This window comes from Adiantum capillus-veneris, chromosome 28, assembly GCF_014529385.1.
Source record: "Adiantum capillus-veneris isolate H3 chromosome 28, ASM1452938v2, whole genome shotgun sequence".
Classification (NCBI taxonomy): Eukaryota; Viridiplantae; Streptophyta; class Polypodiopsida; order Polypodiales; family Pteridaceae; genus Adiantum; species Adiantum capillus-veneris.
This window is the reverse complement of record NC_140958.1, coordinates 130214485-130229838: the sequence shown is the minus strand read 5'-3', so window position 1 is coordinate 130229838 and position 15354 is coordinate 130214485. Positions and strand designations below refer to the sequence as shown.

Genomic DNA, 15354 nt, shown 5'->3' with positions numbered 1-15354 from the left:
CAATGCCTGGTATTGAGCAGCTTGTAATCATCCCAAGAAGTGGTAGACAATCTATTTCTACAACCACACATGCACCAATTAGGTACTCTTTCCCATTTTTCAAGGCTGTAACCATATCCCATAGCTCTCTCTTTATTTGTGGATAGTTTCTTTGGCGAGCACTTAGTACCTTTGCTCCAAACCTTACCACATACCTGCGTCCTTCTTCGTCATCTTGCCCTATTTCCCATCCAATCCCTGTAGGACTAGTGTCTACTGTCACAATTACTGGCCTTTGACACTCATAGTCTACCTTTCTCAAAGTTGGTTCTGACTGGAGAAACTCCTTTAGCTTTTTCATGGATTTTACATGTGCTTCTGTCCATTTAAACTTTTGATTCTTTCTAAGCAATTGATAAAGAGGATCAGCTACATGTGCATAATGTGGAATCCAAATAACATAGAAGACACATGCTCCCAGAAACCTTCTAACCTCAGTGATGCTAGTGCATGTTTCTTTCATTCTTCGGATGGCATCTACCTTTGCTGGACAAGGTTTCCTACCATATGGCCCGCACATGTGCCCCACAATGAGTAATTCATTGACACCAAACATAGACTTTTTCCCTGATAATGTAAGATTCACTTCTTCCAACCTAGACAAAATTTTATCACAATCATTTATGTGATTTACCACAAACCTGTGACATCCCTTGAGACCCAAAGCTTCATCTTTGTCACTTTCTTCACATCCTTTAATAGGAAAATCATCAATGAAAGGCATTGTGATTTGAGGAATAGAGTCACGTAAGACCTTATTCATCCCATTCATCATATGTGCAACCGAGTTGGTTGGTACACATCCTTACCAAACCCAAAGGCGTCCTCATGGTTGTCAAGTCTCTGCTTTCGATTGCAAGCTGAAATTGATCATACCCTGAGTAGAGATCCCCCATTGAGTAGATTGCCCTCCCTGTAAACGCCTCTGCAAACTCATCCACAATTGGACCTGTACCTACATTTCTAATTGTCACCTTGTTCACCGGTTGCATATCTTGGATGAAGCATAGAGAACCATTCTTCTTTGGAACTGTGAACCACCTGTTTGAGTATGGAGCACAAGAAGGCTCCAAGATTCCCATTTTGATTTTCTCATTTAGTAGCTCTACTAACTTTGACAAATGAGCCTTTGGAATCGGAATAGACCGTAGATTCCAAGGCACATGAGGTATTATGAAAATTACCATAGGAGCTACAATAGAAGGATCAACACATCCTATCTCATGTGGCTCAATTGCAAAAGCCTTACCATGCTTTGAAAGCAATTCTTTGAAGCACTTTGTCTCCTCCTGTGTTAGAAACTCCTCGCGACCAATCTGCAACTCTTGGAAAGACTCTTTTGTGAAGGTATGCCCAATCTTTTTAGGATTCCTCAAACTTGGTTGTAAAGAAGCCTGCTCAATCTTTTCCCTATTGTTGGGTGGTAAGGGTGAAGCTATTGGTTTCACCTTCTTTGCTACACTCTTGTATTTAGTTTCAACATGGACTTCTGGGCCAACTGTTTGGTTTTCTTTAAAGGCTTCTATTACTTGATACATTTCCATAGAGCAAACTTCCACAACTTCATTTTCAAGATGCAAACTAGACCCCATTATAGCATCAAGCTCACCCATAGTATCTACAAAAGAAACTTGTTCACACAAACCCAAAACATTTTCAGTAGGCTCTAGCAACCCACTCATTTTCATGCCTACTTGTACATTATGTACCTATTGCCTCTCACATCTCTTCAAATCTTCAATTTTTGCAAAACATACTGATCCATTCCTTGTTACCAAGGAGCTCGTTGAAAAAGTTTCACCTATTTTTGGATCAGGCGAGACCCTTTTTCTTTTTGTACCACTGCAATCCCACTTTACAATGGTACTTGGCCAAAACCCATCATTTCTCTATGATCATGAAACTCTTTTCTCACCTTTGGTAGAGGATGTTCTCTGAGGTTGTCACGATTTCTTTTATGGTTTACACAAACTGTGAGAAATTGGACAGCTCGTTTACCATCTTTGCTACGTATCCTAGCATATGCTGAAATATCATCCATTACCTTTGTTTACATTCGAACTCCCACAATGTAGGGTTGTCCAAGGATGAGATGATATGAAGATTTATCCTGTACAAAGAAGTTTTGGTCAATCTTTACATCACCTATTGTCACCTTCACACCTGGACATGCTGCATACAATTCACTGGATAAATTGTTTGTCACTTTCACCATCCAACCATGATCTGTGTCCATCGGCCATTTGCACTTGTTGTAGAGACTCTTTGACATTATGTTTATTTCTAAACCATGGTCAATCAAGGCAACAAATGGCTCTTCAAGATCACCAACCTTGACCAAAGTTTCTGTAGTAGCCCTTGCCCAGTGACTTCGTGAATAGTAACTCCTAGGAATAGCTTCAACTTCTTCATCATCATTTGAGAAATGCACTTGCTTCACTTTCCCACTAGATTGGTAGCATCCTACCACAGCTCCATCATCCTCCTTATTTTGCAACTATATCCCTTGTGTCTTGAAGGTTTCTCCGTCAACCTGTGGACGAGCAACCTCAGCAAGAGTTTGCCTCTTTCTCTTGATGATGTCAATGATCTCCTCGTGGAATTCAAGCTTTGCAATGCCAAGGACTTCTCCCAGAGTGAACTCAATCTTGCTATTCAAAATCCTTTCCTCCAAGATTTTCTTTAAAATCTGTAGAAACCTCAATATCAGATTGTAGTTTATAAGTTGGGTCTTTTGTCTTACCTTTTGTTGGCTCTTTCTTCTTTCCTGTTGTAGACTCCTCCATGAGTACTTGAGGTCACTCCTTGTGTCGGGGTTGTTTGGGAAGGCATTGAGTCACTTCTTCCCCCACTTCTAGAAGCTCTTTTTGATGGTCCTTCATCAACATTCTCACGCCTATGCTTTTCTTCTACAATAGCCTCATTTTGTTGGAATTTTGTAATGTAGGCATGCACTGACAATGAGTCCACTGGATCATTCCATCCTGTTTCTAGATGTATGTAATCACCTGCTTAATGTAGAATCTCTTTTGTAAGCTTTCCCTTTTTAGCTAATTGCATGACATTTGGCCAAATTTGACCATGATGGTCATTCACCTCTTCATCACTAAGATGCTCAATTTTTACTCCATAAGTAGCTGCCTCAACTGAAGAGCTAGCATGGTTAGTTGCCATATCTTTAACTAAGGTTTGCATTCCCCCCTTCCCAAAGTTAGTTCTCAAGGGTAGACGTGTCTCTCTTAAGTGGAACACACCAAATACATCTATTAACAAACCCTTCTTTGAGCTGTTGTCTTTGCCTAAGAAGTGGCCCTGATGGTGTGCCTTTTTCTTCAAGCTTTGCAAGCTTCACCTTCAAGTCACGCATTCCCTTCACAAGTTCATCTAGCAAAGACTCATCAAATTTAGGAGCTATATAAGTAGGCTTTACTAGTTTGTCAGAAGTTGAGGTTGAAGGACTTGTAGTGTTTACTACCATCTTGTCCCTTCTTCTTTGTCGTTTGGCAAGCAATGAGACAGCACCTTCAACGTCATTGGAAGTCGGTCTTAGTCCTTGCTTAGCATCTTTATATTCAAGAACAAGCTCCAAATTTTCTTGAAACTCTTTACCTGCGGCTTGTAAGAAAAGATCTGTTTTCTCTGCATCTAGTGTGGCCCTTTCTGTTTTGGTGAGTTGTGCATAGTGCCACTCAAATTCCCTAAGTAGCTCTATTATTGATAGTCCTTTCATAAGGGCAAGGCTGCACTAAATGCCCATTCTGCATCAACGTCAGCATCACTAAATGCCCATTCTACATCAACGTCAGCATCACAATATCCTTTGACAGAAGACTCTACAATCGCTGCACTTATATTGGACCCTGTAGTGGATCCATCCTCTTTCTTATTAGCCTCTTTTGCCTTCAATTTTGGACACTTCTTGATCAAGTGGTCATTAGATTCACAATAATGGCAACGCATTTTCTTTTTGCCCTTATCACCAGAATTGCCAGATGAAGTGCTGCTAGCAGAAGCATTAGGAACAAAAGTTTTGCCGCTCGCAACAGAACCATAAGAAGTGGTTACAATGCTGTTCGCACTTTTTCTTTGAGCTGCAATAAAATCATGTTCAACTACACGCACTTGATGTGAATACTGTCCAAAATGAGGAGAAATCGAGTGAGACCAACATGTGCTATATAGAAAAACCCGTAGTAGACTGTATGGGACCTATTATGCAGTAATTGACACTGACAGATATTTTGCACAAAATGACAAAATTGCATGTACAGACCTGGCCGTAGTGTAAAGGAGGTCAAAATGAGCCCGAAATGAAATTTTGAGCGCTCGCCAAACCTCGTTAAAATCTGAGAAAATGAGCAGGGGTGTTTTGGCGATGCTAGCGACTAAGCCCAGGAGGACGTGACCTGCTCTGATACCAATTGTTGGAATTAGGGTTGCAGAGAAACGCACATAGCTTGGAGAAGATGAAGGAAGCTCAAGGCACACAATAGAGAGTGTATTACTTAGTGTGCAATGGAAAGATCGATAGCCCTAGAGTGATGGGCATATATACAATGTACGGGGAAAAGAACCTCTTAAAGAGGAAAAAAATACAACGGTGGTCCTACTGTGTTCACACACATCACTACCACATGTATATGATAACACTATTGTGAAGGGAATGAGGGAAACACAACCCTTCTAGTACAATGCAATGATGTTACAACCATGGCTATTTTAGACAGTGGAGCAGGCATTGCCATAGCAACCAAAGCTATCTGGGAAGCTTGGGGAAAGCCAGTAATCATACAAACAAGAATGAAACTGCAATTGGCACATGGACACATAGAGAAACCAATTGGTATACTAGAGAATGTGATAGTCACCTCCTGTGGGATTGACTACCAGCACACTTTTGCCATTGTAGACTTTGGAAAGAAACTCAATTATAAAATCATCTTGGGAAGACTGATCATGGAATAGATACAATTAATCCAAGATTGGGGCAATGATTATCTCTTCCTCAAACAAGTAGGGACAATCACTCGAGGGAACTTGAAGGACCATTCTTACAAGGATGCCATGAGGACACCAACACAGAAATTGGACTCAGAGACCTGTGCAGAGACTAAATTGTCGTCATGGATACATAAAAACATTCCAATTTGGATGTGTGAGGCTTCTCAATCGAGTAGTTTACAAACCGAAGATTGCATTTTAGACAAAGAAGAAAATGATGTAGACTACATACCAGAACCATTCTCTGAACATTTGTTTAAACCCTTCCAATGGACTCAGGTCCTGGCCACATTGTATGTGTTAATGAATTTACACCTACACACTTTTGTGACAAAGAGGACTATGAGATAGTCCCAATCTAAATGGTATTTATTGAGATGATTGAGGAGCAATAGGTCTTCTTTGATCACTATTATGATACTACGGACGAGTTGGAAGAAGAACCAATTACCACAGAGAAATTGGACTCTAAAAAAGAGCAGGTAAGAGCCAAACTTATACTTAGAGGAGGGAAAGAAATATTTTTCAAGTTTCCAAACCAACATCGAAGACGCCATCAAAGATACCGAAGGAGACGAGACATTAACTTAAGAGAGAAAACTACAAAACGGCCACTTGCCACCAAAACTCAATTCTGAATGAAATTGAATGCAACAAACTACTGCATAAAAGACAAGATAACTAGAAGGTATCTGTTAGGGGGTTGTCGTGATGGACGTCTATAGCATAGCTATCTGGCACTAACATAATGTCAATACTCAGGGAAGTGACTCGGATGGGTCACGGAGACTCTTTGAGGTTGTCAATTTCAAGAAGTGAACCTTAACAAGCAAACACATAAACTCAATAAGAAAACCTAAACTCAAAGATCAAGAAATCTGCCTATGTCTTTCGCTCATTTCTCTAGGTCGTCACGCTATTTTGGCATCCAAACAGTGTCGAAATGCAACAAAACTTAAGGAGGAGCATTACAACACACCTAAGGGCACAATCCTACCAAGTTTTGTGGTCATCAGAAGAAGTAACAAAATCACAATCCATCCCAAAAAAATGTGTAAAACTATAACAGAACTATTCAAAAAGTAGCTTTATGGCATAGAAACACTCTTCTGAGGTCAAAACATAAAAAAATAACCATTTTAGCACTCAAATCCATGCATTTAGCTCATAAACAAGTTGTCACAACCCACAACAAAATTGAGAATGATTACACTTGATTCAAGATCAGGAGACAAGGAACACAATACACTAATCGAAATCCATTTTTGATTACCAGACAATGAGAAAGATTAATTACAAGATGTAGCAGAGTTGCAGCTCATAGACGACGTCCAAAAGCTGTCTTTAGATAATGATAATGTCACTTTAGAAATTAACGGTTTTGACCCTAAGGCTTGGGACCCTTTCCATAGCCATTGGCCACTTTACAAGGCTTGTAAGTTCTGAGCGGGGAATAGAGAATAATAGGTTAGATGAATACACTTCAAGAATCATTACTTTCTAATTACAAGGCTTCTATGGAAAAAAGATAGAGTACAATGAAGTGTGGCTTGTAGCCAACTCTTTAGGTACTCCCGTCCGCTGCATCCTCCAAACATTCCCCGTTCCTATTTGTTGCACGTCTTGGTGCAAACTTGCTTTGCATCTCAAACTCTGATTTGGATGTAACTACTATCTCAAGCTGTACTAGTAATCTAAGGTTCGTTTGTCAAGCGTTCGGGTGAGGTGCCTCCATTTATGTGCTCTGGCTTCTATCACGATCTTGGCTGCCATTTCTCTGAATGGGTTATTACTGAGAGTATTCCGATATGCAATGTGTTGCGTAATCAGTTCCTTCGACATGGGGTTGAATATTGATAAGTCAGTGTCAAAGAATCCTGGAACTTCAGTTTCCAGATTCCAGCATAACCCTCTGGTTCCTTCCACAAAGACTTGCCAGGGGTGGTCAGCTGCTTCGATATTTTCAAACAATGTGATGCATGTAGCGAGCATTTGGCAATCTTTACAAGCATCTGGCATGCAAGATCTGGAACCTCCTTCATTTGGTTGATGACTCCGTTGAGAGTGTGTATCATATATTTCTCTGAGGGAGAGAAATTTTTGGCCGGTTTTGTTAGTACAGGGTAGTTGACACCGTTCGTCTTTTGTGCTACCATAAATAGAAACTATCCCAAAATCTCCTTCTATTGATGGAAAATAGTTTGGGTTGATCCTGAGATGTTGTGGGGAATTTCTGTAATATGTTTCATTTGTTGGACGCTTTTCAAACCATTTTTTCCTTCATAGGGGCTGGTTATCAATAATGGTTTGAATTTGTGTAGCAGTTACAGAAACATTCATGTAATCCCCTTTGTGATTGGGCTCTAGGGTAGGTAGCATTTTTCTTTTCCATAAGAGATCTTTTTGTCTCATCAATGGAAGTGCAATCATTTCATGCCCAAGATTCTTCACAACTTCATCAGGTGTAATCATGAGAAGAGCATCTAATTCTCACGCATTGAGTTTGTATTGCAGATACCCTTTGTGTGAAGGATCATGCACTTTTGAGAACCACCGTTGAATTTCTTCTCTTGCATTTTTGGAAACTTGTGTATCGGCTGGATCTTCAAAGTCAAGCAAATGTTGTTTCTGTGCTAGTGCTAGGCATCTCCGTATGTGTAAAATCCTCTGCTATTTGTCCTTGTCCTATTGACTGAGAGACTTTTACAGGAGCTGGCTGGGCTTGCATGGCCTTAATGGCTAGACCCTTCAATGTCAAAAGACTTGATTAATTGTGTTCCTTCATCTACCATTGCCTGTGAGCGAGGCGACCTGGGCCTTTGTTGTGTTTCTTGAGGTTGGTCAAAGGTGCCAACTTCTGTTGTGTTTGTTTCTTCCGCTATCTTACCTTTGTTAAGTTGTGCTTCAGTTGCAATTGAAGTTTGTTTGATCTCTTGATCTTCAAATTTCTCCGTCTTTTGAGCTGCATGTGTTGTTGGCATTTCTGTTGTTTTTTTTTGTCGTATCTATTGTGTGCTCTTCCTGTTCATTCTCAACTGCCTGCTCAAAAATTCTTGAGTAGGAGGAGGTGTTGTTGCAGCTATTGTTGAGGTCTAGAAGTTTCTTATGGAGGTGGTAATGGAGACCTACACCACTATCTCGATGGTGCACAACAAGATTGAGCAGCCAAAGGCTCTTATGTATGAGTCTTTTTCTGCCAAGATGTTGGAGATGCTTGCAAGGCTTACGGGCTTGGGATGTGCTTAATGCAAGATTCCAACCATTTATCTTCCTCAATTGTATGTGTGGGCACTTGGACATGTTCAGTGTATGATTCCTTGTTGGAGATCCGTCGACTCAAAGAGACTACCCTTAGCAGCAAAAAACCTAAATGTAGAGGATCCACATAGAGGCTATCACTACCTTTTATTAAGGGACTACTCAGGATTGGTATGCACAGGTTACCTTGTGACAACCTTAACTGGACATTTTTTTTGATCGAGCCATTGAGCTTGGTTGCCCAAAACGCCTCAGGAAGCAAGGATCTTAACATCATATACAAGCTCTACATCAGCAGAGGCTACATAGAAGCTTTGAGTGACATCGAGTATATCACAACGAGGGATGTAGCTTCTCTATTTATACAAGAGGAGACGATGTATGTGCTCAAATGAATCACAATGCTCATGTTTTCTAAAAAAAGAATTATAGCAATGTATGTGCTCAAATGAATTACAATGCTATGTTTTCTAAAAAAAATATATAGCAATGCTTGTGTTTTTCCCTACATCTACTATTACTCACAACTTGAAATGACTTGGAGATTCAGTAGGTGTCACACATAGATTAATTAAGTTCAACAAACATCTTTCAAGCACATTGCACAATATAAATGTAAAAATCTATCGGTTCTATTCAAATCTCAACCACCGTGCATAAGGGAGCATGTGGGAGGCAAAGAATACAAGTAGAAGCTCTTGAGAGGATAGGGAAACTATGGAGCTCCTTAGTGTTCAGAAAGCTCACCTTTATTATGTGTGTAGCTCTCCAACTGTGGAACCTACAAAATGACTCAAACAGATCTATGTAACATAGTGGGCTTACAAAAGTCTAAGCTCATATTTGACTGACCAAAAAATTGTGCAAATAGGTAGTGGGCAACTCCTTGTGTTAACGTCGTCAATCTTAATCTTTTCTTGGTGTTTTAGGTTAAATCCCATTAGTAAGTTTTTTACATGTAAAGCTTTGCTTTTTTCTTTGAGGCAATTTTTTGAAATCTAGTTGAAACTTTGCACTATTTATGGCAAGTCCATAAGGGTCTCTCTCTCTCTCTCTCTCTCTCTCTCTCTCTCTCCCCCCCCCTCCCCAAAGAAGCGTAACATACACGTGATCAGGACACTCAAGGTGTTTTTGGATTGGGTCCCCGGTTGTGTGATTTGGCCTACGGTTCTTGTGTGGAAATTCGTTTTAGGACCTATAATGTGCATACATCACATTAGTTGCATGTTTCAATGGATGCTATGTTGGCTCCTAGCACAACACATGATAGGGGGAGGGGGATGTCAATGCCCCAACTCTTGACGATTGCAAAGTATCCTATTCATTTTGGTGCCCTCAATGAGAAGGGCTTAAAAGGTCTTCAAGTTTAGGCAAAGATGGTGCATTTGTGATGGTAGCCAAACATGGACGAGTGGCTACAATTTTGGAGTTGGCCAATCCGGTTCCAAAAGAAGAAGAAGAAGAAGAAGAGAAAAAGGTGCCAAAGAATAATGAATTGGGCTATGTTGAGAACTATGGTGTGTGCCGTGTGTCCTATGTGGTCCCACTATGGTTCCCATAGGTGTGCAAAAGCATTAAAAGGTTCATGATAGTTTTTCTGATACCAATTGGCTTTGGATGGTTTCTCTTTTCTTTGTCTCGTAGGCAATACGAGCATAGTCTCCAATTTCCAAACGACAGGAGACCCAAGTGTCTCTTTTTTTTTTTTTTGGCAAAACTCACAATTGTGAGTGGATAGTATTAAGAACACCAAAAATATACACCAACCTCGAGTTCAGACGAGCCTTGAGGGTCAAAGGATTACAAGTTTTCTGCTTGACAGAGAAACCATAACTACTCCTAGGCTTTACTTATCACAAGATGTCATCATGACATGTATTGTTCTAAACCAATCCTCTGAGGCTTGTTTGCCTCCAATCCTGTGGATCGTCACTCTGCTCTTTTGTATGATTCCACAAAAGCTTACCACAGCCAGATCCCCCTCAAACACGCGACGGTTCCTTGCTGCCAAATATGGTGAAAGAAGTAGTACCTGATTATTTGAGTGCAGACAAGAAGTGCAAGACTTCCCAACCTGTTACTACCAAAGAACAAATCAGTCTTGAAGAACTTAATTTGCAATGTCCTTTGAATCCTTTTGCATATTTTCCCAGCCATGCCACTAACTGCGTGGCATCCCATGAAAAGGTGGACCCAAGTGTCTCTCTTATGAAAATCTATCCTTGTTGTAGGAGCAAAAGGGTGAAGCTTTGAAGAGAAACAAAACCCCAAAGATACTTTTCATGGGTTATAACTTATGAGAAAGGTATGATGCAACTCCCACTCACCTTGAGATTCACAAGGGAGTAGATCTAATAAAAGCACAGATAAAGCATTGCTAGACAACTGGACATGATCACCAGGCAGGATGGGCACGACAAAGTAGCAAGCGGCCCTCCTTTTGAGGGCAAAAATATTTTAAAATATAAACTGTCTACATGGTTACATCCCTACAACAAATATATATATATTGCTCACACGATTCTTTCTGCTTTGAATATTGCACACACAGCTTTACCTATGTGGATCTCAATAAGAATATGCAGACACATGCAGGCAATTTGGGCTCTCACAGATGAAACCATTGAAGCTATAATTTCTATGTTTCCTACTTTAATGAGATGGAGAACATGATGAGCCACATGGTAGCCATTACAGACAGGTAGAGTAACCATGACCGGTAAATGTACCGTGACGGCGACGACGAGACCGAGTTGTAGAGAGTTGTGTAAGCCCGAGGCGCATCTAGGCCGAATTCGTACACACGGGAGCCATCTGGATTGAACAGACCGTAATGCCTCTCAGATGATGGCCCTGGCTTCTTATCCTCATTGAAGAGGGCAAAGATGTAAGCTTGGAGAGGCTTTGAAGGATGTGCGGGTGTGCCTTGCCCAGATTCGAGACGACTGATGAGGTTTGTGTTGTATGCTTGCGCATTTTGCACACTCGCTCCCGCCTCGTCGGCATCGCCTGCCGAGGGCCACCCCGTCTCGGACACTATGACCTCCATATCCCCATAGCCCATTGCCTCCAAGGCAAAGTAGACAGCATCCACTTGCGCATCTAACATGTTGTGATAAGCAAGCCCTGTGCTGGGGTCGGTCACTGCTGCCGCCACGCTCGCGGTCGAGATGCCCCCCGTGATTTCAAACAGCACATATTGCAAAGAGACCCCACTCGGACTGCCCTTGTATGCGAAAAACGGATATGCGTTGATCATGAAGGGGGCACTGGCCATGTTTAAGAATTGAAGCATTTGCGACATGTGCTCAGAAGGTGCAAATGCGCCCGAGGAAGGAGGGTACGAGCTCGACATAACAGCCAAGGAATGAGCTGTTGATACAAAGACCTTATCCTGCAAGGCAAAGCTTGATAAGGCGGAGTATAGGTTTCTCATAGCAGGAATAAGGTCTGACATGAGCTGCGTGTCATTACCGCTTAACGCCTCATTGCCTACGGCGATGCCAATCATATTTGTGGCAGGGTAGTAAACAGCCACATTTGTCTCCACCCAGCTGAAAGCCAAAGATGGGCTTGTTAAACTGCTCACATCTTCATTGCCTATTCCCACTATGATGGAGATGCCTGAATTAGCAAAAGCCTTGATGACGGCCGCATTTGCATCATAAATCCGAGTTTTTGTGACAGAAATAGACTGCAAAATTGCAACTGCTTGTGCTGGCGTCGGCAGATTGTCAGCGATTCGGCCATAATTAATGCCCAGGTTGCTTGCAGACTCGGCAGGATTGGCCAAAAAATACAGAGAAATGCCTGAAGAAATGCATACAATTGAGAATTCTTCCTTCAGCTAGACATTTTGCACAAGCAAACAACATGGTACACGAGCTGGCTATGTCACACAGATCTGATAGTTGAGGTGCAGGGGTGGGGATTTGCAACTTACATGAAAGAATGTAGGTGAATAACAGGGTCGATCCGTAGGCTGCTTCGAGGCGTCGTCTTCTCCGATTGTGGAACAGAAGCATGAAGAAGTCCATCCCAGAGAGAGAGAGAGAGAGAGAGAGAGATGCTAATTTACTTAACAGATGTGAGGAGCGATGGAGTCGATGAAGGATCACGAGGGTGATCTGCACCTCCTTCTTGCCTTAGAAAGAGACAACCTGAGAGAGAGAGAGAGAGAGAGAGAGAGAGGGAAGCAGCAGCCCTCAAGGCTCACGAGAACTTGTAATTTGTACACACAGACTCTCTCTCCAGTAGATGGTAATATGCGAGCAACCGAGGGACGTTGCAGCAGCAACCAATGCCACCCTGCTACCAAATGTACTACTTGGTAGCATAAGAGAGAGAGAGAGTATATTATAGGAGAGAGATAAGCTGCAGCTGAGCAACGTACAAACAAACGTGACAAACAAGTCCCCCCCCAACCCCCCCCCCCTCCTCTCTCTCTCTCTCTCTCTCTCTCTCTCTCTCTCGCCTATTTATCCGTTTATATAAGATCATCCATTCTGGAATCCCCCCATAGACACATTATTTGCACGGATGCCCCCAAAAGTTACATAGAATCATTTACTCCCCACTACTTACCTGCCTAGCATTATAAAAATAGCCTTGCAAAGGTTACAATTTTAGTAGGTTATCACTTCGTGGGTGTGCTATGATTGAGAGCTTTCAACTCCCCGAATCCCGATCCTTAAAAAAAAAACGTCTTCATGCTGGTCTCCTCCTGAGTCCTACCTTTCGGGCATCGACCGGCCATGCCTCTTCATCACACACTTGTATCTTATCTTATCACCTCTCCCACAAGTAGCCTAAATGCAGACTCTGGAGTGTCTTTTTCGTCATGGAATCAAGCATTAGATAAAATGGTGGCTCAAGCCTTGCTGCTTTTGACAGACAGTGATCCCAAGGGTCGGGCTTAGATGCCAATAAATTGCTACACATTAAGGGTTAGCCAAGGTGGCAAAGTTCACATTTACCAAGATCACCATCTCTTGTGGTGCTCACATGGTGCGGCCACTAGAGGCGTTTGGCCGTTTTTAATCATGTTGGCCCACTAAATTTTGTACCATAGTGTAATGGCTGGCAAACGCAGCCAACACAATGAGAGCCCCCCCCCTTCATCGCGTTCGCGACAGCCAGCAATCCAACGACTCCCTTTTCTGGTTTTTGGGCGCGAGGCCACAACTGCTTCTACAACCTCCCCAACCTGCAAGGTAAGCGCTGCCTCTTCTCCTCTCTCTCTCTCTCTCTCTCACTCTCACACACACACACACACACACACACACATGCTGAACACAGAACATTGCATAGCCTTTCTTTCATTCACACAAAAAATTGCATTCATATACACATGCTGAACAACAGGAAATTGCATTCCCTTTCTTTTATTCACACAAGAAATTGCATTGCCTTTCAATATGTTTTTCATTCATAAGCTCTTGTTCGTCAAAATTTTCCTTCAAATGGTCTCGTTCGCCATCTAATAATTTCGAATGGCGAATTGGGTCATGGCTTCACGTGTGTATACGGATGGAATACACATAACTAGTCCGAAAATTCATTGCATGTTTGTTAGTAATATTGATTTGTCGTCGTCAAACATCCTCTTTCGCAGTATGTCTTCTCCGCCTCTAGCCATCGCTGGTATGCGACGAGCTAGGCAAGGGGAGGGTGGTAAGCCTGCTAGGCTCTCTTGGGGAATGCATCTGCACTCGGCACCAGTTGGAGATGAATGCGAGGAATACGTTTGTAGACGGCTGGATAGTTCACTGTGTGGGAACGTCTTCTTAGAGGATGGGCAGCGAATTACTTAGTGGTATATGGTAATTACTACAGTAAACCCGAAGTGTATAAATAGGGCCCATTACATTTTAATCGGGTTGGCAATTATTATCATTTGGGTTAGCGCCTTGGCTATACTTGTACTTGAGAATCATTGGCAGTATTGTCGGTTGTACTTTCTCTCTGTAAATCATATTCATTGTAATCTTGATCTGTAATCCCAATCATGGCATATATTTCAATTATACTTACTTCTCGTCCAGTCTTCTGAATCTGAATCTGAATCTGAACTTTAATTCCAGTACATAAGTCTGATTCTTATTTCAGTCACTACAACACTAAATGAAGATATCGACGCGCCTATATCGACGGCCATGCCTTTCCACGCGTATATCGACGACATTAGCGGGCGTCGCTATACACGTCGCAATGTACGTCGATATACGCGTGGAAAGGCTTTGTTTGCCACGCGTATAGCGACGCTTATATCGACGCGAAAAAAAATGGGGGAAAAAAGCGAAACCCGCGCGCAGGGGCCATTTTCGCCTGCTCGGGTCTTGGCCGAAACCTGCTGCACAGGTATTATGTCCATCTCCACCCTCCCCAACCCCTCTCTCTCTCTCTACATCGTAGAAAAGAGAGAGAGAGATAGATAGATAGTTCTATTATCGTCCTGGGAGGTCAAATATGACCTATGGGACCAAATGAACATGTCACGTGGTGTGAGTGGAGTTCATAAGTGACTCTCGATGCTCAAAAATGGCTGAAATGAGCGTCGCAATAGAGTCCACATCGTGGTTGGGAGAGGAAGGTATGTAGGGAGAGCTCATGGCTGAATATATGGGGAAAAGAGGACCTAATGTGGTCAAAAGCTGAGCACTCAAGTAGTGTGTGGTACTCACTCTCTCGCACTTGACGAGGGCATAAGGTGCAAAGTCGATGACACTCCTCGCCAGTGCCCCAACGTCCTGTCTCGCAGCGTAGAGAATGGGAGCTAAGACGAATGGAGGCAATGGTGCGGATCGCACTCAACGGGATGGGCTCAAGGATGTAGGAATGGGTTCGGTTACCTCGTTCCGAGAAGAAGAGAGATTTGTAGTTTGGGGCAACGTATGTGGTGTAATGGCTGAAGCGAGAACCTCCAGATTTCTCCCAAGCCATGATACATTGGCGTTGTAAGAAGGCCTCATTAACTTGGGAGTCGATCGACGCATCCTTGACCAAGTGACATGCATCCCATCTTCCAAACCATTTCTTGATATCAAGCATCCACCC

At 42.4% G+C, this 15354-nt stretch overlaps 1 protein-coding gene across 1 annotated transcript; it reads right to left on the bottom strand.

The window, feature by feature from the left end:
* Nucleotides 1-10720: 10720 nt before the first annotated feature.
* Nucleotides 10721-12609, bottom strand: LOC147421313 (glucan endo-1,3-beta-glucosidase 11-like). The gene is made up of 2 exons (XM_086504809.1): nt 12242-12609; nt 10721-12108 (listed from the first exon to the last, which is right to left on the bottom strand). Exons 1-2 carry the CDS (start codon nt 12333-12335, stop codon nt 10946-10948), a joined length of 1257 nt encoding a protein of 418 aa, XP_086360935.1. The 5' UTR covers nt 12336-12609; the 3' UTR covers nt 10721-10945.
* Nucleotides 12610-15354: the final 2745 nt, after the last annotated feature.

What these genes read in the sequence shown, in the direction of transcription:
- LOC147421313 (XM_086504809.1), bottom strand. Translation starts at nt 12,335, where the DNA reads ATGGACTTCTTCATGCTTCTGTTCCACAATCGGAGAAGACGACGCCTC. An exon ending in ATTCACCTACATTCTTTCAT is followed by an intron (nt 12,109 to 12,241) that starts GTAAGTTGCAAA and finishes GCATTTCTTCAG; the next exon opens with GCATTTCTCTGTATTTTTTG.